Here is a 20249-nt window from a genome sequence, read left to right on the forward strand (position 1 = left end):
GGCGCTGGCCCCATCGCACAGGCTCTGCCCTGGTTAGCCGGTGCTCCCTCCGTTTCAAGGTGTAATTTGGGCACTCATGAAGTTGTGTGTCTGGAGGGGAGGCCTTTCTTCGTGTGACAGGAAAATGGGATCCTCTCTCAACTTCTCTGATGTAGGACACACATACGTATGCAGATCACAATTATCGCTGTTTCTTTATTCCTCGATAATTTTATTTGGTCCCATGAAAATGATTCTAGAGTTATAGATTTCTACCACTTCCTAATATAGATGGATATTTAATTTTTATAATCCTGGGAAAAGGTACAGATAAAAAAAAAAAACATGTAATGAGGGGCTGGAGAGATGGCTCAGAGGTTAAGAGCATTGCCTGCTCTTCCAAAGGTGCTGAGTTCAATTCCCAGCAACCACATGGTGGCTCACAGCCATCTGTAATGGGGTCTGGTGCCCTCTTCTGGCCTGCAAGCATACACACAGACAGAATATTATACACATAGTAAATAAATAAATATTTTAAAAAAAACATGTAATGAAAACGTACTTATTGCTAGTGAAATTACCTTTTTAGAAATTACCTGTTTTCTTCAGTGAGTTTACATTTTGTCTTTTCAGCATTTATAAATGTATATTTCTAAATGTACTAAATGTACTTTGCAGATTGGTTAAGAAAAAAGACAGATCTTGTTTTGACATGATTTGAACTTAAGACCCAAGTTTTAGAGTTTTTCAAAGTATTCAGGATATGTGGATTTGCTTTGCTTTCTCGTTTAAGATAGAATCTTGTTTAAGATAGTATTTCTGGCTGACTTGATTCCATGAAAAATGTAGTTAATTTATTAATTTGATTAATTTTGCCATTTAAATCAACATTTAATCATCTATATATATCTACCATCTGTCTATCCTCTATCATCTATCTATCTATCTATCTATCTATCTATCTATCTATCTATCTATCTATATCTCTATATATGCATCTGTCTTTATTTATCATCTCTATATGTGCATCTATCTATCATCTATCATCTATCTATCTATCTATCTATCTATCTATCTATCTATCTATCTATCTATATCTATTATCTATTATATGAAAACCTATATTTAAAGTAGAATTGACAAGGCTGGAGAGATGACTTAGTGGTTAAGAGCCTTAGTTGCTCTTCCACAGGACCCATTTCCAATTCTCAGTCCCAGGGAATCTGACACCCTCTACTGGCTTCTTCAGGCACTGCATGCACATGGCACATAAACACACGCGGGCAAAACACCCATAAACATAAAGTAAAATAGATACATTTAATTTCAAAGCAACTGTATTGACTCTAGATAATTATTAAATATCTGGCAGGCACAATCAAACATATTGAGAAAGCAGTTACTGTTTAATGATTACAACCTAACTTTTCTGCTCTTGCAGAAGATCCAGGTTTGGTTCTAAGCACATAGATGATGTGTTACAACCTCCAGTTATGGGAGATTATGTATTATCTTCTGTCCTCCAAGGGCATTGAGCATACATGTAGAATAGACACATACATGCAGGCAAAACAAGTGTACATAAATTAAAAGTCAGTCAATTTTAAGATAAATAAATAATAAATTAAAATGGCAATTGTTGGGCAATATTGTCACTAACCCTTTGGTATCCTCTCTCCTTATATGATAAAGTAAAATTTTTTGTATATTTCTCATCTTCATTTTGCAATTTAAATTTCTCTATGTAAGAAGGTTCGGTGAATGCTGGGGTTTTGTGTTTAATGTTATGCTCGTGTGCCTCTGGCGAGAACTAATGCTCTTTTTTTCCTTTCCTCTGTCTGTGAGCAGAAACTATCGAGAACAGAGGTATGTGTGGCAGTGACCTGAAAAGATGACTGGAAAGTCTGACCCTTTGTGTCTCTGTTGAAATCCATACATGCAGTTTCAAGTGCATTTTTGTGTTTTGTGTAATAATATCCTTGATCACTTATGATTTTAAAATGATAATTAAAATTATTTTTAATAGCAATGTGTATATAGAAATAGATTTTTCTCATCAAAAGCAAACTTTTTATGTTAAGTTGTCATGTTTGTTTACATTGGTTTATTGGCTTTCCTTCATGTTTATAATGCTTTTATTCCTAATAGTCTGAGGGAAATGATTTTTGTTACTGTTGTAGTGATAACTTTCATAAGTTACAAGATTTACCCTTTGTTCCTTTCAAGGGATGTTCCACAATGTTCTGTATAAAATATTTTTATATGACTTGGTAATCATAAAGGTAGCTAAGGAGGAAATTTGCAAGGTTAGAATCTCTGCCCTCTTGAGCCTCCTGTGCTATTATTACATAAAGAATATAGAGAAAGTCAATCACCTACTTACATCACCTGAAGATCTCCATTTAGCAAACTGTAAAAGAGACAGAGAGGGCATAGTTTCTTTTTAAATAGGAATTTCTGATTTTGTCTAATTGCCCTAGTATTGAGATAGACATTTCACTTCTTACATTTTAAAAATTATTAATTCTACTTGCTGTTGATACCCGAAACTAAAATATTATCTTGGAAACAGATGAGCCCACGCCACGTGTTGAACATATACAACTTATTTCTGGGTTCAGAGTAGTTGTACAGGTTCCTGCTTAACTTTTCCTCTGTCCCATTGAGTGCCCATGTCACCTTAGGAATAGATATGATATATATATATATATAGTTAGACCTTTGCAGATTCTGACCACAAGACTTATTTTGTTTCAGAAAACAAAACTTTAATCTTTATTCTTCTATTTCCTTTATTTTACAATTTGCACTCTATAAGGCTTTAGTTTTAAATGTCTACAGAATCTTTGTGACTGCATGATATCCAAAGGTATCAACTGAAATCCTGATCATAACTTAGATTGAAAAACTATCTACAATAATCCTAACATTAGACATCCTTCCTTTGGTTTAATAAACTCATTATTAGAAAGAGTTAAACTTAAACAAAATTATTAAAGTTTTAACACAGCTGGGGTTCTTTGTGACATGTCTTGAACTCATGAGAATTGAAGCACATGAAGAAAGCGGGGCCTGTTTAGGTTTCCTGTGGGTAAAAGTTTCCTAATCGTATCAGAAATCTAAGATTGGTGAATTTATTCACAGAAAATTAAATTGATGAGATTACGATGTGATGATTTCAGAACCGTTTCTATAGGAACTAAGTGAAACTAATGATTAATTTAATACTGCCGAATACACAGAAAGGGAAGAACATTCTGCAGATGCATGACATCAACAAAGCTAAACCCGTGTTCCAGGCTACTGTATGGATGTTCTCCAGACCACAGAAACTGCCTGCCATGCGAAAAGGATGGACATTTAAAGGCATATACCAATTTAGTATTCTGACTAAACACATGCATAGTTAAAAACATGTTCACACTCTCACTATCCTTTTTTGTCTAATGTAATTTGACACCTCCTGGTGCTACAGCCTTTGTTTCACAGATAGGACAACTCTTCTGAAATCCAGTCTGTGTCTGAGGAGTCAGTCCATCTTCGGAGAAGTTTCTTTTAGATATTTTGTTATAGGTCAACAAAACTTTACCTTCTTGCCCCTGGCTGATAATAGTTCTGTGCAATAGTTCTCTCTAGAGAGCAGCAAAGGGTGGATGTTAGATCAAGAAGTTATGCATGGAAGTCTCTTTAGGGTTCTTTTAGGTGATGCGCTTTAATGAGTAGAGGGGAAATGGGTGGGCAAACAGACACAGCATACGGCAGCACATTTTCAGTATTTTCCACAGACATTCAAAGAAAGACCCATCTGGTTCCAAAGATGCAGGCACTAAAGCTGAGAACTTGATGTCATCTTTACCTTTAAATTAGGATTGCTTTTGCGGTTCTCTGGTGGGAAGGCCATTGACAAGGAGGTAGTGTTGATCTGCTCCTGTGTGGTGTGGGGAAAGGACTACTGTCTCCCAGCTGTGAAGTCTGAGTTCTCTGTAACCCTTAACGTGCTGGTCAAGGGAAAGGACTACGGGAGTCACCAGCCCAGCTGCGGCCCACACACTCCTTTTTGGCTGATAAAACGTGAGGTTTTGCTTTGGTATTTAGTGCTTCAAGCAATATTAAATATATGGGCATTTGCCAGATGACTATTAACATAGAAATGGCCCAGAAATGCCAAATTGGGCCTCATGTTCAAAATTTTAGAGAAGATAGCCAAGCAATTCTATAAATGAATCAGATAGCAAACTTCCTACTGAACAACAACAATAAAAATAGAAGCTGCACATTGGGACCTAATGGGAGTGTACCCCCACACATATATTATTATAGTAGTTCATGTCCTCTGGTGGCGTCCTGGGGAGGCCACGAACCACGGAACTACAGAGCCACAGTGAAGCCTTAGATACTGAGTCATTGCAAAGAAGATTACTTGCTTTTTTCTTTAAAAGTCCGAGGACAGAAAACCTCTTCCTTTTCCCAGTCAAAATTATTGGCCTTGAGGGATAATCTCATAGACCATGACAGCTGTATGGTTGACAGCAAGAACTTAAATTTTAATTTTCACTCGGGTTTTCAGATACAAGCAGAATAAGGAATATTGGATGGACTTAAATTTATAAACCATCTACATTTGGTGGAAATCCTTTCCCTTTGTTTGAAATGAGCACACGTCACTGTGGCTAGTGAGGTGTGCGATCGTTAGACCCCATCCTTCTGCTCTGGGGTTCCGCCTTAAGCAGAATCTCTCCCACCTCCTTTCTTTAGCTCTCATCTGTTTTATCCATTTGTTTTCTTTTTGTGACCTCCCCACCTTTACTTTCCCAAACCGTTTTTTGACTTTTTTCTTTTGCATTCTTCATATTTCAGTGATATTCATGCATCTGTCAACATGAGTTGGTATAACTGAACAGTATTTCTCAAAACAAGGGAGTAACCGACAAATCCTGTAAGAGACAGCCCAGGCACTAAGCAGGGACAGGAGAGATGCCTCCTTCACACTGAGGTTATGACCTGGACACCCCCCCCCCCCGGAGCAACCATTTATCTAAAGGTTTTGGGGTTATTGCAAAACAAAACAGAAAGAAAAACTTTTTTGATGTTTAAATTTATAGGGCTCAGTACTAACTGCTTTATAATTATGAACACATTGTTGTCTGAAGTAGAATAAAAATAGTCACTAAGCTTGTAAATGTGGGAAAATAATAATCATTTGCATAGTCTGCCCAAAATCAAGTTATAGGTGTTGCTCTTTGTGTTAACAAATAGAAATTCCTTAAACAATGTTATTTAATAAGATGCATCAGTTTATCTAAGAGGTTGTAGATAAAGGAAAAAAATGACACTTTGTAACTAATGTAGGAAAGGTTGATTTTTAAGAAAAATGAATTCAGTTACAAAGCATTTTTTCTTTTCTTAATTATTTGCACAAACGTGTATCTAAAATATTTGCATATAGTGTAATAAAAATAAAGAAAAATTCCCATTTGAAAACCTACCGCTTAGTCAGTCCAAATAATTACTTTCAGGATCCAAATTGGAAGTAACATAAAAACACTCGAATTTTAAGACAAAATCCATAAAAGAGAAAACAATTAGGAAAAAAAGAAGCTCAATTAAAATTTTTAAGGCACTCATCTAGTTGGCTTTCCATGTTTTTTCTTAGCAAATGATGAACTGTTGTATTGATGGCAGGAACCTGGGACTCTCTCCTCACTAAGGCAGGAAGTAGCGCTCCGCTAGGGTGTAATAGACTCTGTAGAAGGGATTGATTATGTGCATTCCAGAGATGTTTACAGTGAAGTTGGTAAGAATCCAGCATGGCCCTGGAGATAAAAGGAGAAGCACCCTAGAACCCCATTCATTAAATTGAAACTGTTCTAACTCCCATACTGATTCCTTTATTTTTGCTGGAACCTCTCTCCATCAAGCGTGGAGCTAGCTTTAGAAATTAGTTTAGTAAGAAAGTTTTCCTTAGTTAGTGTATGGAGAACTAGACAAGGTCACACAAATTAAACTTAAAATACATGCTTTATTTACATTCACTGGACAATCTTTTTCTGATTTGTAATATATGAGCTGTCTAAATAATCTAGGAGAGGATTTCAGTCAGAAACAGCTAAGTATTTTTAAATAATTTCAATGATATAGGAATCAAAATAATCCAAGGGACATCTGAAAGGGTTTCTGAGGGTTAAAACAGTATCTGTAAACAATCACTGTAATTAAACGAACCTGGATTGAAAGGGACTTACTTAGGAAGTATATGCTTTTGCTGGAGACTTATTGACATATACCTGTTTTGAAATTCTTAGCCTATCCCTAGCTTTTGACGTCTCCACCTATAGCACGAGTAAAACTGGTCATGATTCGGATGCATTTGGCTCTTTGAGGCCACACACTAAATGGCTGCATTGGCTGTGGGCAGAGTCGTCTGGGGTATTTTGTGTCTTTCCAGTTCCCTTAGAAGAGAGAGTGAGACTGTTGCTGTCTCAGCTCATTCAGAATGAGACGAGAGGCTTCAGTCCTGCACGGGCTAAGCAGATGCCCCTGTTTTCCTCCCCTCCTGCTATGGTGGAGCTGGGCAGTGTCACCATCTGTCACAGATGCCTTCCATAGTCTCCCGAGAAGCTCGGCTACTTTTCAACTCTTTCTTCCTCTTGCTAAGTTACGTTCCTTTACACAGTCTATGGTCTGATATAAAATTACTGCTTTGATTCAAACTTTGGTCTCAAATTTTCTTTAAATAATGAAGGTGCAAACTGAACACCAAATTTGAATGAGGTTTTATTTGGACTTAATTGTAGAAAGCAATCCAATCCTTTAAAACTAAGACAAGGTTATAGTCGTCATATGTTTCAAATCATGAATAATTTGTTCACCACATTTGAAAGCAGCCTGCTTTATTTGAGCAAGGAATGTCATAACAGATCTTCAACATCAATTTTTAAAAGGAAAAAGCTATTGGAGTTAACATCTCCAGGTAGGGTGATGTTGCGCTGACAATAACTCATCGTTCCATATTTCTCTGAAAACAAGGCTTTGTTCGTCCAGCCTGCCTAGACTTCATGATTACATTTCTGACCTCGGCAGCTAGAATGAGTTGAACTTGTCACCTTTATTAATAATCTCATGTTATAGATTTGATCACGTAGACCATTATCCCTGCCTCTCTTTTTCCTGAAGTGATATTTGTATATGTCTGTGTTCATGTGTGTGTCTTGTTTTCTGACTCTGAAATGTTTATTATGCCTTAGACAGTTACCCCAGGGAGATTATGTAAAAAAGCCTGGAGATGGCGACTCTTTTTATAGCGACATTCCTCCCGGAGTCAGCACAAACTCAGCATCTAGTTCTAAGAAGAGGTCTGCCTTTCTGTCGCATTTTCAGATCTCCACCTGTTCCATCACACATTATTCCATTAGTCAGAACATTTCATTATTTTGCAGCAGGTTTGGTTACTTCTTCCTTCTTTCTTGAATGTGAAAATAGTATCCCTTGTTCTTTGATTACTCCACTTCAAAATGCCATATGCTCAGAACCACTTTGTGTAGAAAAATCAGGCTACGAAATGGAAAACGAAATGCAACAAACAACTCCAAATCTGTGGAGAAACCCCAGGGTTTTCCCTGCCGTGTTACACATGGCTTAAGAAGCAAAACATAGTATTTGAAAATATGTTTACATGGTGAGCTTTATGTCATGTTTGGTAGTCAAAGAAAAAGGGTACTGTCATGCTTCGATAAAGGCAACTAAGATCATTAGTAACATAAGTGCTGCATTGAATAGTTTTTAACTTTGTGTATTTCAAAGCTAAGCTTGCTGTGAAAAAAAATGATTGCTTCTCTGTGAATCATCTATTTTAATATTATGATTTTTTTTCTGGAATGGTTATTTGTAGACTTTATAACTTTTATCTTAGTTGAAGAATTAAGTATAGGTAGCATTACAGTATTATTTATGTCTCAAACTCTAATGATACATTCTTGTTCTAGCATCTTAAGATGTTTGACACCTTTTCACATTCAGTTTGCTTTATAAATCAGTGGGCAGGATGAACTGAGAACTAGAAGAACTAAGCAGGATGTCACAGGGTGGGATCTACCTTCACATAAAGGGAACTAAGATATCGTTGTAGAAAACAGGCTTTAAATTTCCATGGAGGTTTCAAGGATAGCGAAAGCGTTTCAGTTGGCCCGCTCATAACACTGAGCACACGTACTACCTGTAGACTGAGGAACTCGTTTACTGAGAGGGAACATGGCCTCTTCTGACAGTCTGAATAGAGTGGATGTTCCTTAGAGCAATCTGCTCAGACCTTGTAGGCACTGAACACGAACCCAGAACCGTTAGTCACTAGGAACTTTCTTAGGCACATTTCCTTAGATAACCGAACTCAAAGCAAAAGTCGTGCTGGTTTTGAGCCTGGAAGCATACATGGCACCATACACTTTACAGAGTACAGAAATGACTTTTCATTTATTCTTGAGGGATTGTCAGCTGAGAGAGGATGACTGGGGACCTCCTAGCATTCTCTGATACAAATATTTGCTTGGTCAAATATAGAATTTTAAATTAAATAACAGTAAAGAGTAGAGAAATCAGTGGGCTTTCATACAAAATAAGAGTGACTTTGTGATTAGGAGAGTAGTGTGTATGTTTTCATTGTACCAAGTTCTGTTTGCTTTCAGTCAGAGGATTCCCTTTCAAACTGACATTATTAGGAACTAACCAGAGTGTTTGTAGGGGAGTGGCTTAAGCTAGCGCTGCCCCTACAGTCTCTGATAAAAAGCTTTCCAATGCTCAGGACTGGCTCCCAGATTTTGGGAAACAGTACACTAGGTTCTGATCAGTCAAAAGCATATCAAATTATTAGGCTCCAGACAAGGTTCGTCACATTCCTTTCATTATGAAATGTCATAAAAGTTTTGTTTTATGGTGTAAGGTAGGTGCATTAATTTTGATTCTTACAGTTAATTCGTTTAGTAATCGTAGGATACAAATAGCGGAAGGGCTCGATGGTGCATGGGCTTTGTGAGAGATATCTCCATGATAAAGATCTGATTCAGTTCAGTCATTGGACAGTTAACTGGCATACATTATATTCATTGGGGGCATATTTATGTGGAAAAACACCAACTCTCCGATGATAATTTCATTAATTTAAATTTGTGTATAATTTCATAAAGTGAGCCAGGTTCAGTTGGGCACATTTTATGTGATCTCTTAAAAGTCCATGTTCTCATAATATTTGAATGAAAATCATTGCTTTACAATTAAGAAACATCTATGGTGGGACCCCATTATAACCCTGCTGCTGGGGTTATGTGACTGCAATACTTGCTGAATTTGCTCTGTGGTTGCTGTGTTCTGGGGAATGTAAATTGGCTTGCATTATATCCGCTGCTTTTCCATTTATGACTATTGTAATGGGGTTCCATTGTATTTGACTTTTCTTAAATTGAATGTTGTGTAATTCTGCCTTCTTCATGAAGACGTTCATGTTTTCTTCATTCTTTCATTTCAGATTTTTTTTATTGATTTGTTTTATTTAGTGCACAGTAATGCTTACAAATTTTGCTTAGTGATTCCAAAACATTTATCTGATTATATTTTTGAAGAATATGCAAATACTTCTGCTTTCAGGTCAAACGGTCTCTCTCATTCCTGGAGTGAAAGGATTCCAGACACAAAACATATTTCAGACATCTGTGAAAACGGCAGACCTCGAAGTAACTCCTGGCAAGGTAGTGACCAGTGTTCAGAATCTAAGACCTGGCTTCTGGGGCCCTGTAAAGATGTGTTCTTTCCCATAAGCCATTCGGCTCTTCTCCCTACAAAGAGCTTTAGAAGAGAGGCCAGCTGTTTGCTTTGTTCTTTGAAATCTCCTTCATGGGAAATAGAGGTGTAGTAGGTAAGTAGGCAGGAAGCATTGGAAGGTCATGCAGTTCCACGTATTTGGAGGCGATGCTGGTTATAAATGACACCCCTTAGAAGTACCATATAATTATACATAAAACAATTATTTATCTGTATGAAAATTTAGCTTAAATGATCTTTTTTTCAGGTAACCTGGGAGGCAACAAAAAGAAAATCAGAGGCAAAAGATTTAGACCTCGATCTAATTCGACTGAGTAAGTTGTACATTTAATGGGAAAGGCATTTGAAGGCCCTGTGCTATTAGTGGCAACTGTTAACTAAGCAGATAGTCAGAGAACCACCCACCATGCCTCTGGACTGGGTTTTGTCTTTTTAATTCTCTTTGCCCTATAAAAATTAACCTTGGCTTTTCTCTTTTACATAGGCATCTCCGCAACTGTGCCCATACCAATATTCACTGATAGTGGGGGTATCACCCTTGCTGCGGGCTTTTTCCTCCAGTCACCTGCCATTGTGGTGTTTTGTTTCCTTTGAAAGGAATTACGATAGCTGTCTTTTTTTTTCTCATCATTGGGAATCCAACCATCTCAAAGGGCCCCCCTTCCTCTCCTCTGGAAGCCCCAGGGCGAATCCTCACTGTATTAAAGTGTGCCCTGCTCACAGCCTGAAGCCACCACTCAGAGGTCTCCATGGCTGCTATCTAAGCATTCTCTCAGACTAATGGGAACAGCTTCCCTTTTAAGTTTTCCTCCTGGGGATTTCCCAAAGGCCATTTACCTAAACTTGCTCTTTATCTGACTCATTGTCACTAATGCAACATTAACTGCTTTAAATGATAGACATATTTTTTAGTGGGGTTGAAAGTTACATTTAAAGTCTTTTAGTATGAAGTAAGCATCATGCATTTTTTGGTGGTGTTTCTTTCTTCACTTAAGAAAGTGCAAGCAAAGTATTGCCCCCACAAACCTTACCCCCTTCATAGGGTAAAGCACACCCTTGGTATTTTTCCCAGCCGACCATGCCCCAGACATGATTATGATTGCCCTTGCTGTTTCAAGTCTCCTGGCATCTCTGCTCACACCCCACTCTGGCTGCAGTTCTTCCCAGGACCTCTGACTACTTTGAACAAGAGTCTGAGTAGCAGGTGTCTGTTAACTGCTTGTTAGAAACTTACATTAGCTTCTCCATCATATACCCTGCCTTTTTCAGTCCAGGAATAATAACATTGCCCTGAAATTTGGACCTTCCACCTGAATGGTATTGTCTTGTAAGTGGCTTGTCAACATTTACTAGAGGATCCTTTTACCTTAGAAACAATAGCAGTTTCAAGTGATACCATTGCATGGTCCAGAATGGCATCATAGACTTCCACCATGACTAACTAACCTCCTGGAGTTTATCTTCTGCATTCCCAAGTGCTTGGGTGCTGTAGGGCTCACTGCAGATAAACTCTTCCTGGAATGTTATTTGGTTTGTTTTGCATGAGGCCACCTGGTAAGAGGGCTCCTCAGCTTATCCCGGTTGCTCACAAGATTACGAGTACATTTGCGACATGTTCTTTGGAACTTCCTCTGTGGACTTTTAGTGCTAGAACAGTATTTCTGTGACTAGACTTTGACAGCTCCTAAGGAGACGACAAAAGGTCAGCAGGTGCCAAAGCAATGGGGTCAGGACCAGAGAACCTTCGATGTTCACCAATATTCATATAGTGTTTCCTAGGGCAGGCGTTGATTTTAAAAATGTATAAAACTCTATTTATATCACATGATAAAATTGTATTAGGGATAGCCTTTATGATATAATTATATGCCTGTGATATAATTAGGTTCTAATATTTAATGTTACAGTATAATAGAAATCTCTCAGGAAAGAAGGTTCCCTCAGCTTTCTCAGAATTTTCTGAGTTTGGGTGCATGACTCATATGGAGCCAAGTTTATGAAGCTGACTGTCCATGACCAGAAACTTTCTTGTATGGAAACTGTCTTTCCATACACGCATACACATTTACATATTTCTGAAAAATATGAATTTCTGATACATAACATATCAAGAATTAGGTTAGCAAGTTTTTATACTTTCTCTCTAGAAGTCATCTCATTGGTGATGACATAACACACCATTTGTGTGACTATACTAGGAGCAGAATGGCCACCGGAAGCACATTCTTTTTTTTCTGTAGCAGGAACTGTTTCAGGTCTGTTATTTCACCACCCCCTTAGAACCACATCATCCCAAAGGATGATGCACAGTTTGGGCCTGGATTAAAACATTCACCACCCAGCATGCTCTATCAATTAGAAAAGAAAACAAAACACTAACTGTCTTTGTTGGTTCTACTCGTTCCCACTCAGAGATTTTTGCATCTTCCTTGCTGTTGTTCACGCTATAAATTTTTTTGGCTTAGACTTTGTATTATATATTGTGTTTTTACAGGAGGGAGCCCCAAGCTCCTGAGCCTGGGCACTCCCTCGCCCAGACTATCCCATCCCAAGGCATAAGCCCAGGGGGCTCTGCCAGCCCCCAGACAGGGAGTCGGGATCACAGGTCAGTCTCCGCTTGCCCCTTCACTCTGGGCTGCCACGTTAATCCCCCTCAAAGCCCCTCCCTTGGCTGAGAGCAGGGTCATTTGATCTTTGACAGAGCCCCCATATCTGCTCAGTGGTGCTCCTGACCCAGTCAGCACCCGCTTTCCATCTCGGAGAACACGAAGAGGTTCTCCTATCCTGTCCAGCGCATTATTTTTTCTTTTTGCATGTTGCACTAACACGCCACGCCAAGTCAAGCCATATAGGCAGGTTTATTGTAGTTGGTAAAGGCCCATCGCTCTCGCCACCGTGCCAGGTCCCCACAGCGCTCCAGCACAGATCTGAAACCGAGGCGAAGGTCCATCACATGCCGAGTCAAGCTATGTGTTTGGAATTTTTGCCGGTCAGCCATAGCCCCTGTCGTTTGAGTTTCAGAGATTGCCAGTGAAAGGAACAAAGGTCTCCCCCAGGAAGTGGCTTCCTGCCTGTGGGACACCGGGTTTGCCGGGTGGCGGTTTCCCTGACAGCGGCTGCATGAGCTTTCCCGATGGTCATCAGCGGTTGCACTTGCTTTTGGACTTTTTCTTGCTGTTTCAAGTCCCAGTGGAAATGTTCACGCTGATTTTCATTGGCTATCTCTGTGAAAAGTGCAAGTTGGCAAAGGTTGTGGCTAAAGGCAAAACTAATGTGAGTTCTTCCTGAATCAGGAGATGTATCGCAGCAGCAATGGTCTTATAAGCATAAAAACCAATAGAACCTTTCTTCCAGGGTGGAATCATAATTTTTATTTTGCAGAATACCTTCTTAATGGCTCAAAATAAGGAAAAAAGCTGTGGAGAAATAGTCTGATATTTAAATATAACTGGAAATATATTAGTTTTGGTTTAAATATATTTATAAATAACTCAAAGATTAAATATGGAGGAAAGAAATAAATCTTAACTAAAAATTAGTATGTTTTATAATTTCACCAGATTTGTTTTCAAATAAATCTTATAGAAACTGGATCTTCGTTGACGATAGTACCATGGAGCTACTTTTTAGAAGAGAAAGCCTAGTAAAACCTCCAGATTCTCCCAATGCTGAAACGGTCAAATCACTGTTGTTTTATTAGAACAGATCCTAAGGGGATGTGTTTTTGCTTGGCTCCATAATAAAAGTCAAAGGGTCCTGTGGAAAGCAGCCACTGTGCCTCCAGTTTTGCTGCCTCTGAGATTTGCAGGGCCGTCCTGGTGGCACTGCTGCCAGGCCCTTCAGGGAGATGCTAGCGTTACTCGTTGGCAGCCCTTCTTTTGGAAAGCAACTTCTGAGGGCTGTTTCCTCACGCCGTCATGAGCATTTTAGTCCGGAGTCCACAGAGAGGAGGGCGGAACTGTGGGGCTCCGATTAGATCCCTGACCCTAGCTTCAAAATCACGGAGGCCAACTTGGACTGCAGTGAGTGTGCTCGGGGACTCCAGGGTCGGGGCCAGACCCTTTCTGTTCCGTACAGAAGTCAGCTGGAGAACACCCCTCAGACTCTGTAACAGAGAGTAACACAGTGGGCGTGTAAGAGGCATGTCTTGCCTATAAACAGAACTTGGCTCCTTTAAATTGTTTGAGCTTATATGTGCCTAAATAAAATACCAGATTGGAATTGCAGCCACCCTGAATATTTTCGAAAAGCACCCATATTATTTGAAAACCAAGGAGCCAACTGAGAAGTGGCTTGGGAAAAAGAAGCGGCTTTTGATGTGGGTTAATGAGCCTTTTGATAAAGAGAGAGTTTCTGACCACCAGTGGAAAACCACTAGAAGAGGCTTTCCTCGAAACGTCGTACGTTGTAGAGTGCCTTGTGCCTTGTGCCTTGTAGCTGACGTTAGCTTCATGCCATTGTGCAGACGGCCTCATAGTCACCTGGCCAGTGTCGATCCTGGTTTATCTGCCATAGTCACTTGCATTTGGAGGGTGAAAACTTCGTGGCTAAGCTTGTGCTGTGTATTTTCAGATTTTCTATCTTGTTCTGCTTTCTTGTTCCTTCCATTGCTTTCTGCAGGTATTTAAACCCATGGTTCAAAAGAGACTATAATGTAGCTAAGTGGGTAGAAGATGTGAATAAAAACACTGAAGGACCCTACTTTAGGTATTTTATAAATTCATTTTCTCTTCCTTTCACACTCTCCCAGCACATACACGTACAGTGTGACTGGCTCTCTCCCTTGTTTCTCCTAATACAAGTTCCTGTAGGCGGAAAGGCCCCTCGTTCATTCGCTGCCTTTTGATGTATTTGGCTTCCTGAGCGAGTCTAGCTCTTCTCTGAATGTTTCAAATGAAGCCATTTGAAAAGGGTTGCCATTCAGTGCATGTCCCTGTCACCTTTTGGAGCTTTTTAGTAGCTTTCTCTTCATTTTATGCTATGTAGTGTTCTATGGGCATGAAACATACCCCCCCCCACTAATAAAGAACCACTATTAACCTCAACAATTTAATTTTCATAATCTAGACGTTCCATAATATATTTTTCCTGCTTACCATTAAGAGTGCATAGTGCATAGAAAAACTCAAAGAAAACTTGCAAAGAAATTAAACTGGAATTTTATTTCAAGCAGAAACAATGATTTGATTGAACTGGAAAACAGTTGAGATATTATTGCTCGTGTGATAGCATGCGGTGAGCTTAGCTTTCCCTTCCCAAAGAGCCATTGGCTGGCATTGGGGCTGTGCTGAGAAGAGTATGCTATAGATTCTCCACAGAGCAGTGGAGGCCTTTCATGTTCAAACGCAGGAAGCAGATAGAAAACAGCCGACTAACAATAAGAGCCTCACGCATTCTAAAGCTATCCCGTCTCCCCAATTCCCTGGAGCGTGTACTACAAACCAGAGGCCATTTCCGAAGCCTCGCCATGTCATCTTCCCCCACTCTCTTTTATATAGCTGATTACCAGAGGTAAATGTCCACTTTATATTAAATTACTTTATGGAAAACTAATGCAAACAGGAAACCGAGCCTTGGTCTCTGCCTCTTCCGAGCACAATTGGAGATTGTCACATGGGTCAGCACTGAGCAGATATGACATGTGCTCTGTCTGTTGAACTCTCGGCACCCACACCAGGTGGACTTTCTCTTCCAGTGTACCGTTTAGTTTAGTCGTGTATAGTTTGAGAAAATGATTAGACCTCCCTGCATTTTACTTTGATCCATAGCTTTCGCGTATACCCCAGGGAAAGCGTAACTCCTGCCTGCTCACGAAAATACATCCTGCTTTTACAGTCCACCTTCCTCTCCTTCCCCGCCCTCCGCTTGCCCCACACTGCCCCACACTGAACCTCATAAACATATACACTCACATTCAAACACCCCACCTCCACCCGTAGCTCCCACGATGGCCAACAGCAAGAAGACAGGTAAGATGGTTTTGATGTTATGTGGAATCTTGGCTCACCTGCAGTCCTATTTTTTTTTTCTTTTTCTGTATCAGGCTTTTGGGCAGATTGGAATTTTTCCCATCCATGGAACCAAAACAGCATGAGTTTGGTCCTACATAGGTTAGGACTTTTATTTCTAAATTGATAGCATTTATACAGAGTAATATATGAAATGGTACCCTGGAAGAGTCTATGCACCTCCCCTGGGTGAACTGAGAAGTTGATGTAACTCAAGAGAGTCCCCATTTCTTAAAGTCAGCCCCCCGAGTCTGCCCAGAAGCTGTCTGACTGAGCATCATTTGGATGGGGAAATGCTTCAGCACCCCTGGTTGCACGAGCCAAGCTTTGAGAGAAATCCAAGAGGGTCCCTTTATCTCATCTTTTAGTCAGAGATGTTAGTACCTACAGCACAAAGTCACGTTAGGAATTGATAATGAGAAATGATATTTTGTTTAAATGATAAAGCTCCTGGACAGTTGTGATCTCGCTGTCTTTTTAGATCAATCAGGCTTGTGCAGGTAAGACTTGGAGGTCAGCTCTGGATCTCAGCGGCAGTGGAAAATAATTGCGATAGGTCCTAGCTTGAGCACCATGATTCTGTTCTACCCTCCAACCAGACCAAGCCCTTAGGCCTAAGTGTATTCTCACCTAGGCCTGGGCTTCACCAACCTTGTACTTGAGCTCTCTTGACAAAGTCTACAGACAAGGACACAGGTCACCTTCTTAATCACACATGTTCCATTCTTACAGCATGTAGTGGAGATGTGATGGATGACTGTGCTCCCAATGTAGCCATGCCACTGGAAAAGTGCAGGTGCAATCAGAGGAAAAGCTTTGGATCACCACCCCCAGATCCTGGGAGCAGTTCTGCCCAGGACATTGCCTTTTAAGTCCCCAGGAGGTGTCCGTGCTCTTGAGAGCTGTCCAACTGATCGCTCATTTCACCAGATGATCTATGGAAACCACAATAGCTCTGCAAGCAAATTCTAGAAAGTAAGGTGTCAAATGCCCATTGTATATCTGTTCCTCACATCCCAAGAGGTAGGCATTCTTGGCTCCTTTCTGTGCACGGAGGAAACTGGGGTACAAAGACTTATCCAAAATAGCCCATCTCATAAACATCCGAAACAGAACTGGAGCGTGGCTGTTCGCTGACTCTCAAGACCGTTCCCTCTCCCATCTCTCAGTGATTGCTGTGAGGCTGTAGAGGGTCTGGACACTCAGTTCCTCACCGAGGACACTTCAGTCCTTCTGGAGCAGATGATTATATAATTAGCATGTGAACACAAGTGTCCCCTTCTGGGATTTACAGACCTGTCTGTAAAGGAGCCCAGAAGTCTGATACAGTCCCAAGGTGCACCGCAGGCCATTGGCAGACAAGCACGCCTTCATTACATAATTCTAGGGTGCCCCCACTGTAGTTATTATGGTTTTAAAAACTGTCACAAGGATCAATGGCTGATATTTATCCAGAAATTCATTTTGCTTTGTAACTGAATGAGAGTGGCTGATACTTGGCTAAACGGAAGCCAGATTAGAATTAAAGGCCTTCCATCAGCAGCTGTGATAGATTGGCAGTTCATTTTCCCTAAACTGACCTTGCCTTGTTCTCTTCCATTTTGGTCCACACCAGAATCCCTTTTCTGTCTTTCTACCACTAAACATGTCCTGCTTGGCTTCTCACCTCCCCTTCAGGGCCCAAAGTCTGCATTTGCTAGAGTTCTGCTGTGTGAAGTCATGCAGAAGCACTTCTGTGTGGGTCTGAAGAACACCTCCTGTTGTGTTTGGTTTTTAACTCACTACTGTTGGTGCCCATGCAGAGACGATTTCAGAACAAGGCCGAGTGTTCAGTCACCTCTCATTGGAGTGGTTTTGAATGTTACAGTGTTGATCATTTGAGCCCATGGCCAAGTTATGGCTGATGTGGCTATGACACTGTAAGCTAACAGCTCATGCTAAACACACACACACACACACACACACACGCACACCTGCTGCAGCAAACTAAAATGAACACTTGGTTCCATGACCTTAAAATAAATAAAATTTATTTGTATATCTGACTACTTTACCCGAACTTTGAATCTTTTAAATCTCATGATGATTTAGCTAAAAAGCTGGATCAGGGTCATTTTAGAAGCATCTACGTGCAAGTTTCACACCCCTTTTATACATAGTGTGTCTGCTTCCTAACAATCATGGTCCTATTTATTCTTAATTTACTTTAAAAACTACTTAGTTTTAAATTATAATTCTGTGTACCAGGAGCACACTTTCTGCACTCTATGAATTCCGTCCCCAGAACCCACACGAAGAAACTAGGAAAGGTGCCTTGTGCTTGTAATCCCAGTTCTGGGGCTACAGGCACAGGTCCATCCCTGGTGTTTAATGACCAGGCAGCCTAGCTTAACCCTAGGCCTGTGAGACACAGTCTCAAAAATAAGGTAGGTTGCACCTGACAAACAATACCAGAGGTTGAAGTGCCCTGTGCACATGTACTTGTATATACATGCACGTCTTCACAGACACACACAGACAGACACACATACACACACGCAAGCACACTATGCAGAACTGAAGCGATATTAAAGTACTATTACGCTTAATTACTTCCACCTTCCCAGTCCACAGAGTGTCAACATAGGAGAAGCCTAGGAGCCTTCTGGCTGCCTTCCAGCAGTCCCTGGTAGGGAGCCATCCTGAGTAAGTTTCAAACAAACACAGAAGGAACATTAGGAGTTAGGTTTAAAAGTGAATAGAGACACTCTTGATTTTTAAAATCAATCAAGAAAGTTTACCTGGATCTCAGAGCATATAGGAAAAGGCATTTTTCAAGTATTAGATTGAATTCAGCATCTTAAAAATGAAAATTAGTTTGAGAGCCATGGAGTCTTGCCCTGCCCGGTGTTTGACGGCTGCGGTACCAGACTGATGCGTCACGGCAGAGGAGGACTTGAGTTACCATGCAGTGGTCTAACCAGTTCAGTAGTCTTCCATTCGAGCTCTCACAGATAAGCTAGGCACAAACACGTCTCTCCTAGCGTGCTCAGCACAGTCACCAGTATTGCAGCTGCAATAGGAAGAGCCAACCTCAGTGTATGGCTGCTGCTTTCCGAGAAACGCTGATCTAGGGATGAAGTAGACCGTTTTTGTATGTTCTCATCAGACTTTGTTTGGCTGAAACTCTGCACTCCTTACTGCTTGCATGTCTACTAATTTGTTATTAAAACCCTTGTATTCCCCTTTGCTCTTCACAACTAACACACGGGCCTCTGATGCATGAGTTTTGTCTAGAGTATGACTTAGCAACTGATGAATACATCTGTGGTTATGTTTTAAGATCTTACTTGAGATTATTGTACTTAGAGAATCATTTTAAGTGGTAAAATAAAGTAGAATGTTAATATGCTGTTTGCTTAATTTACTGTGATGAGTTCTTAGAAAATTTCCCCCTTTTCCATGTTACCTTGTTATTGTAAATGAAATTTCATTATTGGCTTTGTAGTTTAAGAGAACGGTTCTGTGTAGTGCCAGCTAGACATTCCATCACTGCTGATGGATTAGGAAGCTAAATTCACAGCATTCCAGAGCGACAGTTGTCTTCCCAGTAGTTAAAGCTCTGCTGTAGACACTCAGTGAAAGTGGCTCTCAGGGACTTGCTCTGAGTCTGCTCTGTAGATATTTGGAGAGTGATACCAGGCATGACATAATATGTATTTCTTATATTCTCGGCATCTCAGGACCCTGTCTCCTGCCAAGTCTCCTTCTTCATCCACTGGGTCTATTGCCTCCAGCAGAAAATACCCGTACCCGATGCCTCCGCTTCCTGATGAGGACAAGACAGTGAACCGACAGAGTGCCAGGGTACACAGCCATTCCTGCATGCTTTATCCTTGGTCATTATTCACTGTATTTGAGTTTACTTTTCATCTACTACCCACCCCCATTTTTGAGACAGAATTTGGTTATGTAGCCCAAGTCGGATTCAAGCTCACGAGAATCCTCGCTCCATCCTGCTGAGTGCTGGGATTACAGGCATTCCCATTATGCCTGGTTCTAAAAATGTGTGTGTGTGTGTGTGTGTGTGTGTGTGTGTGTGTGTGTGTGTGTGTAATCTATATCTGTCTGTCTGTCTATACCTTTTTTAAGACAGGGTTTCTCCATGTAGTCTTGACCAGCCTGGTCTCAAACTCAGAAAACCACCTGCCTCTGCCTCCTGAAAATTAGAATTACATGCATGTGCCCCCACTGCCTGGCCCAGTACTATATACTTATGTCTTTATTTTTCATTATTGTTTTACTCATCTCTGGGTTTGAAAAAAAGAATGTGTTTTGCTTTAAGAAACATTGAAAAATCTTTTCAATATCCCTGTCATGGAATTCCAAAGACTAAGTTAGTTCCTTCTTCATGTCTAGTTTGATTGCTCAGGCCTCCCACTGCCTTGTTACAACTCAACAGGAGTTTAGAAATAG

General features: G+C 40.3%; 1 protein-coding gene across 11 annotated transcripts in view; it reads left to right on the top strand.

The window, feature by feature from the left end:
* The window catches only part of Adam22 (ADAM metallopeptidase domain 22), a 202363-nt gene that overhangs the window by 171450 nt on the left and 10664 nt on the right, over positions 1–20249 (top strand). For 2 of the 11 annotated variants that reach the window (XM_050139756.1, XM_050139757.1), the window contains exons 26-31: positions 1828–1845; positions 7224–7418; positions 9613–9713; positions 10034–10100; positions 14407–14493; positions 19517–19640. In XM_050139756.1, the coding sequence (XP_049995713.1) occupies positions 1828–1845; positions 7224–7418; positions 9613–9713; positions 10034–10100; positions 14407–14493; positions 19517–19640 (592 nt within the window). Of the gene's footprint in view, positions 1–1827; positions 1846–7223; positions 7419–9612; positions 9714–10033; positions 10101–12280; positions 12392–14406; positions 14494–19516; positions 19641–20249 lie in introns of all 11 variants that reach the window. The other 9 variants (XM_050139748.1, XM_050139749.1, XM_050139752.1 and 6 more) reach the window with 7 other exon arrangements.

The sequence above is a fragment of the Alexandromys fortis genome, unplaced genomic scaffold, assembly GCF_014885135.2.
Source record: "Alexandromys fortis isolate MF-2015 unplaced genomic scaffold, M_Fortis_MF-2015_v1.1 scaffold_38, whole genome shotgun sequence".
Taxonomy (NCBI): Eukaryota; Metazoa; Chordata; class Mammalia; order Rodentia; family Cricetidae; genus Alexandromys; species Alexandromys fortis.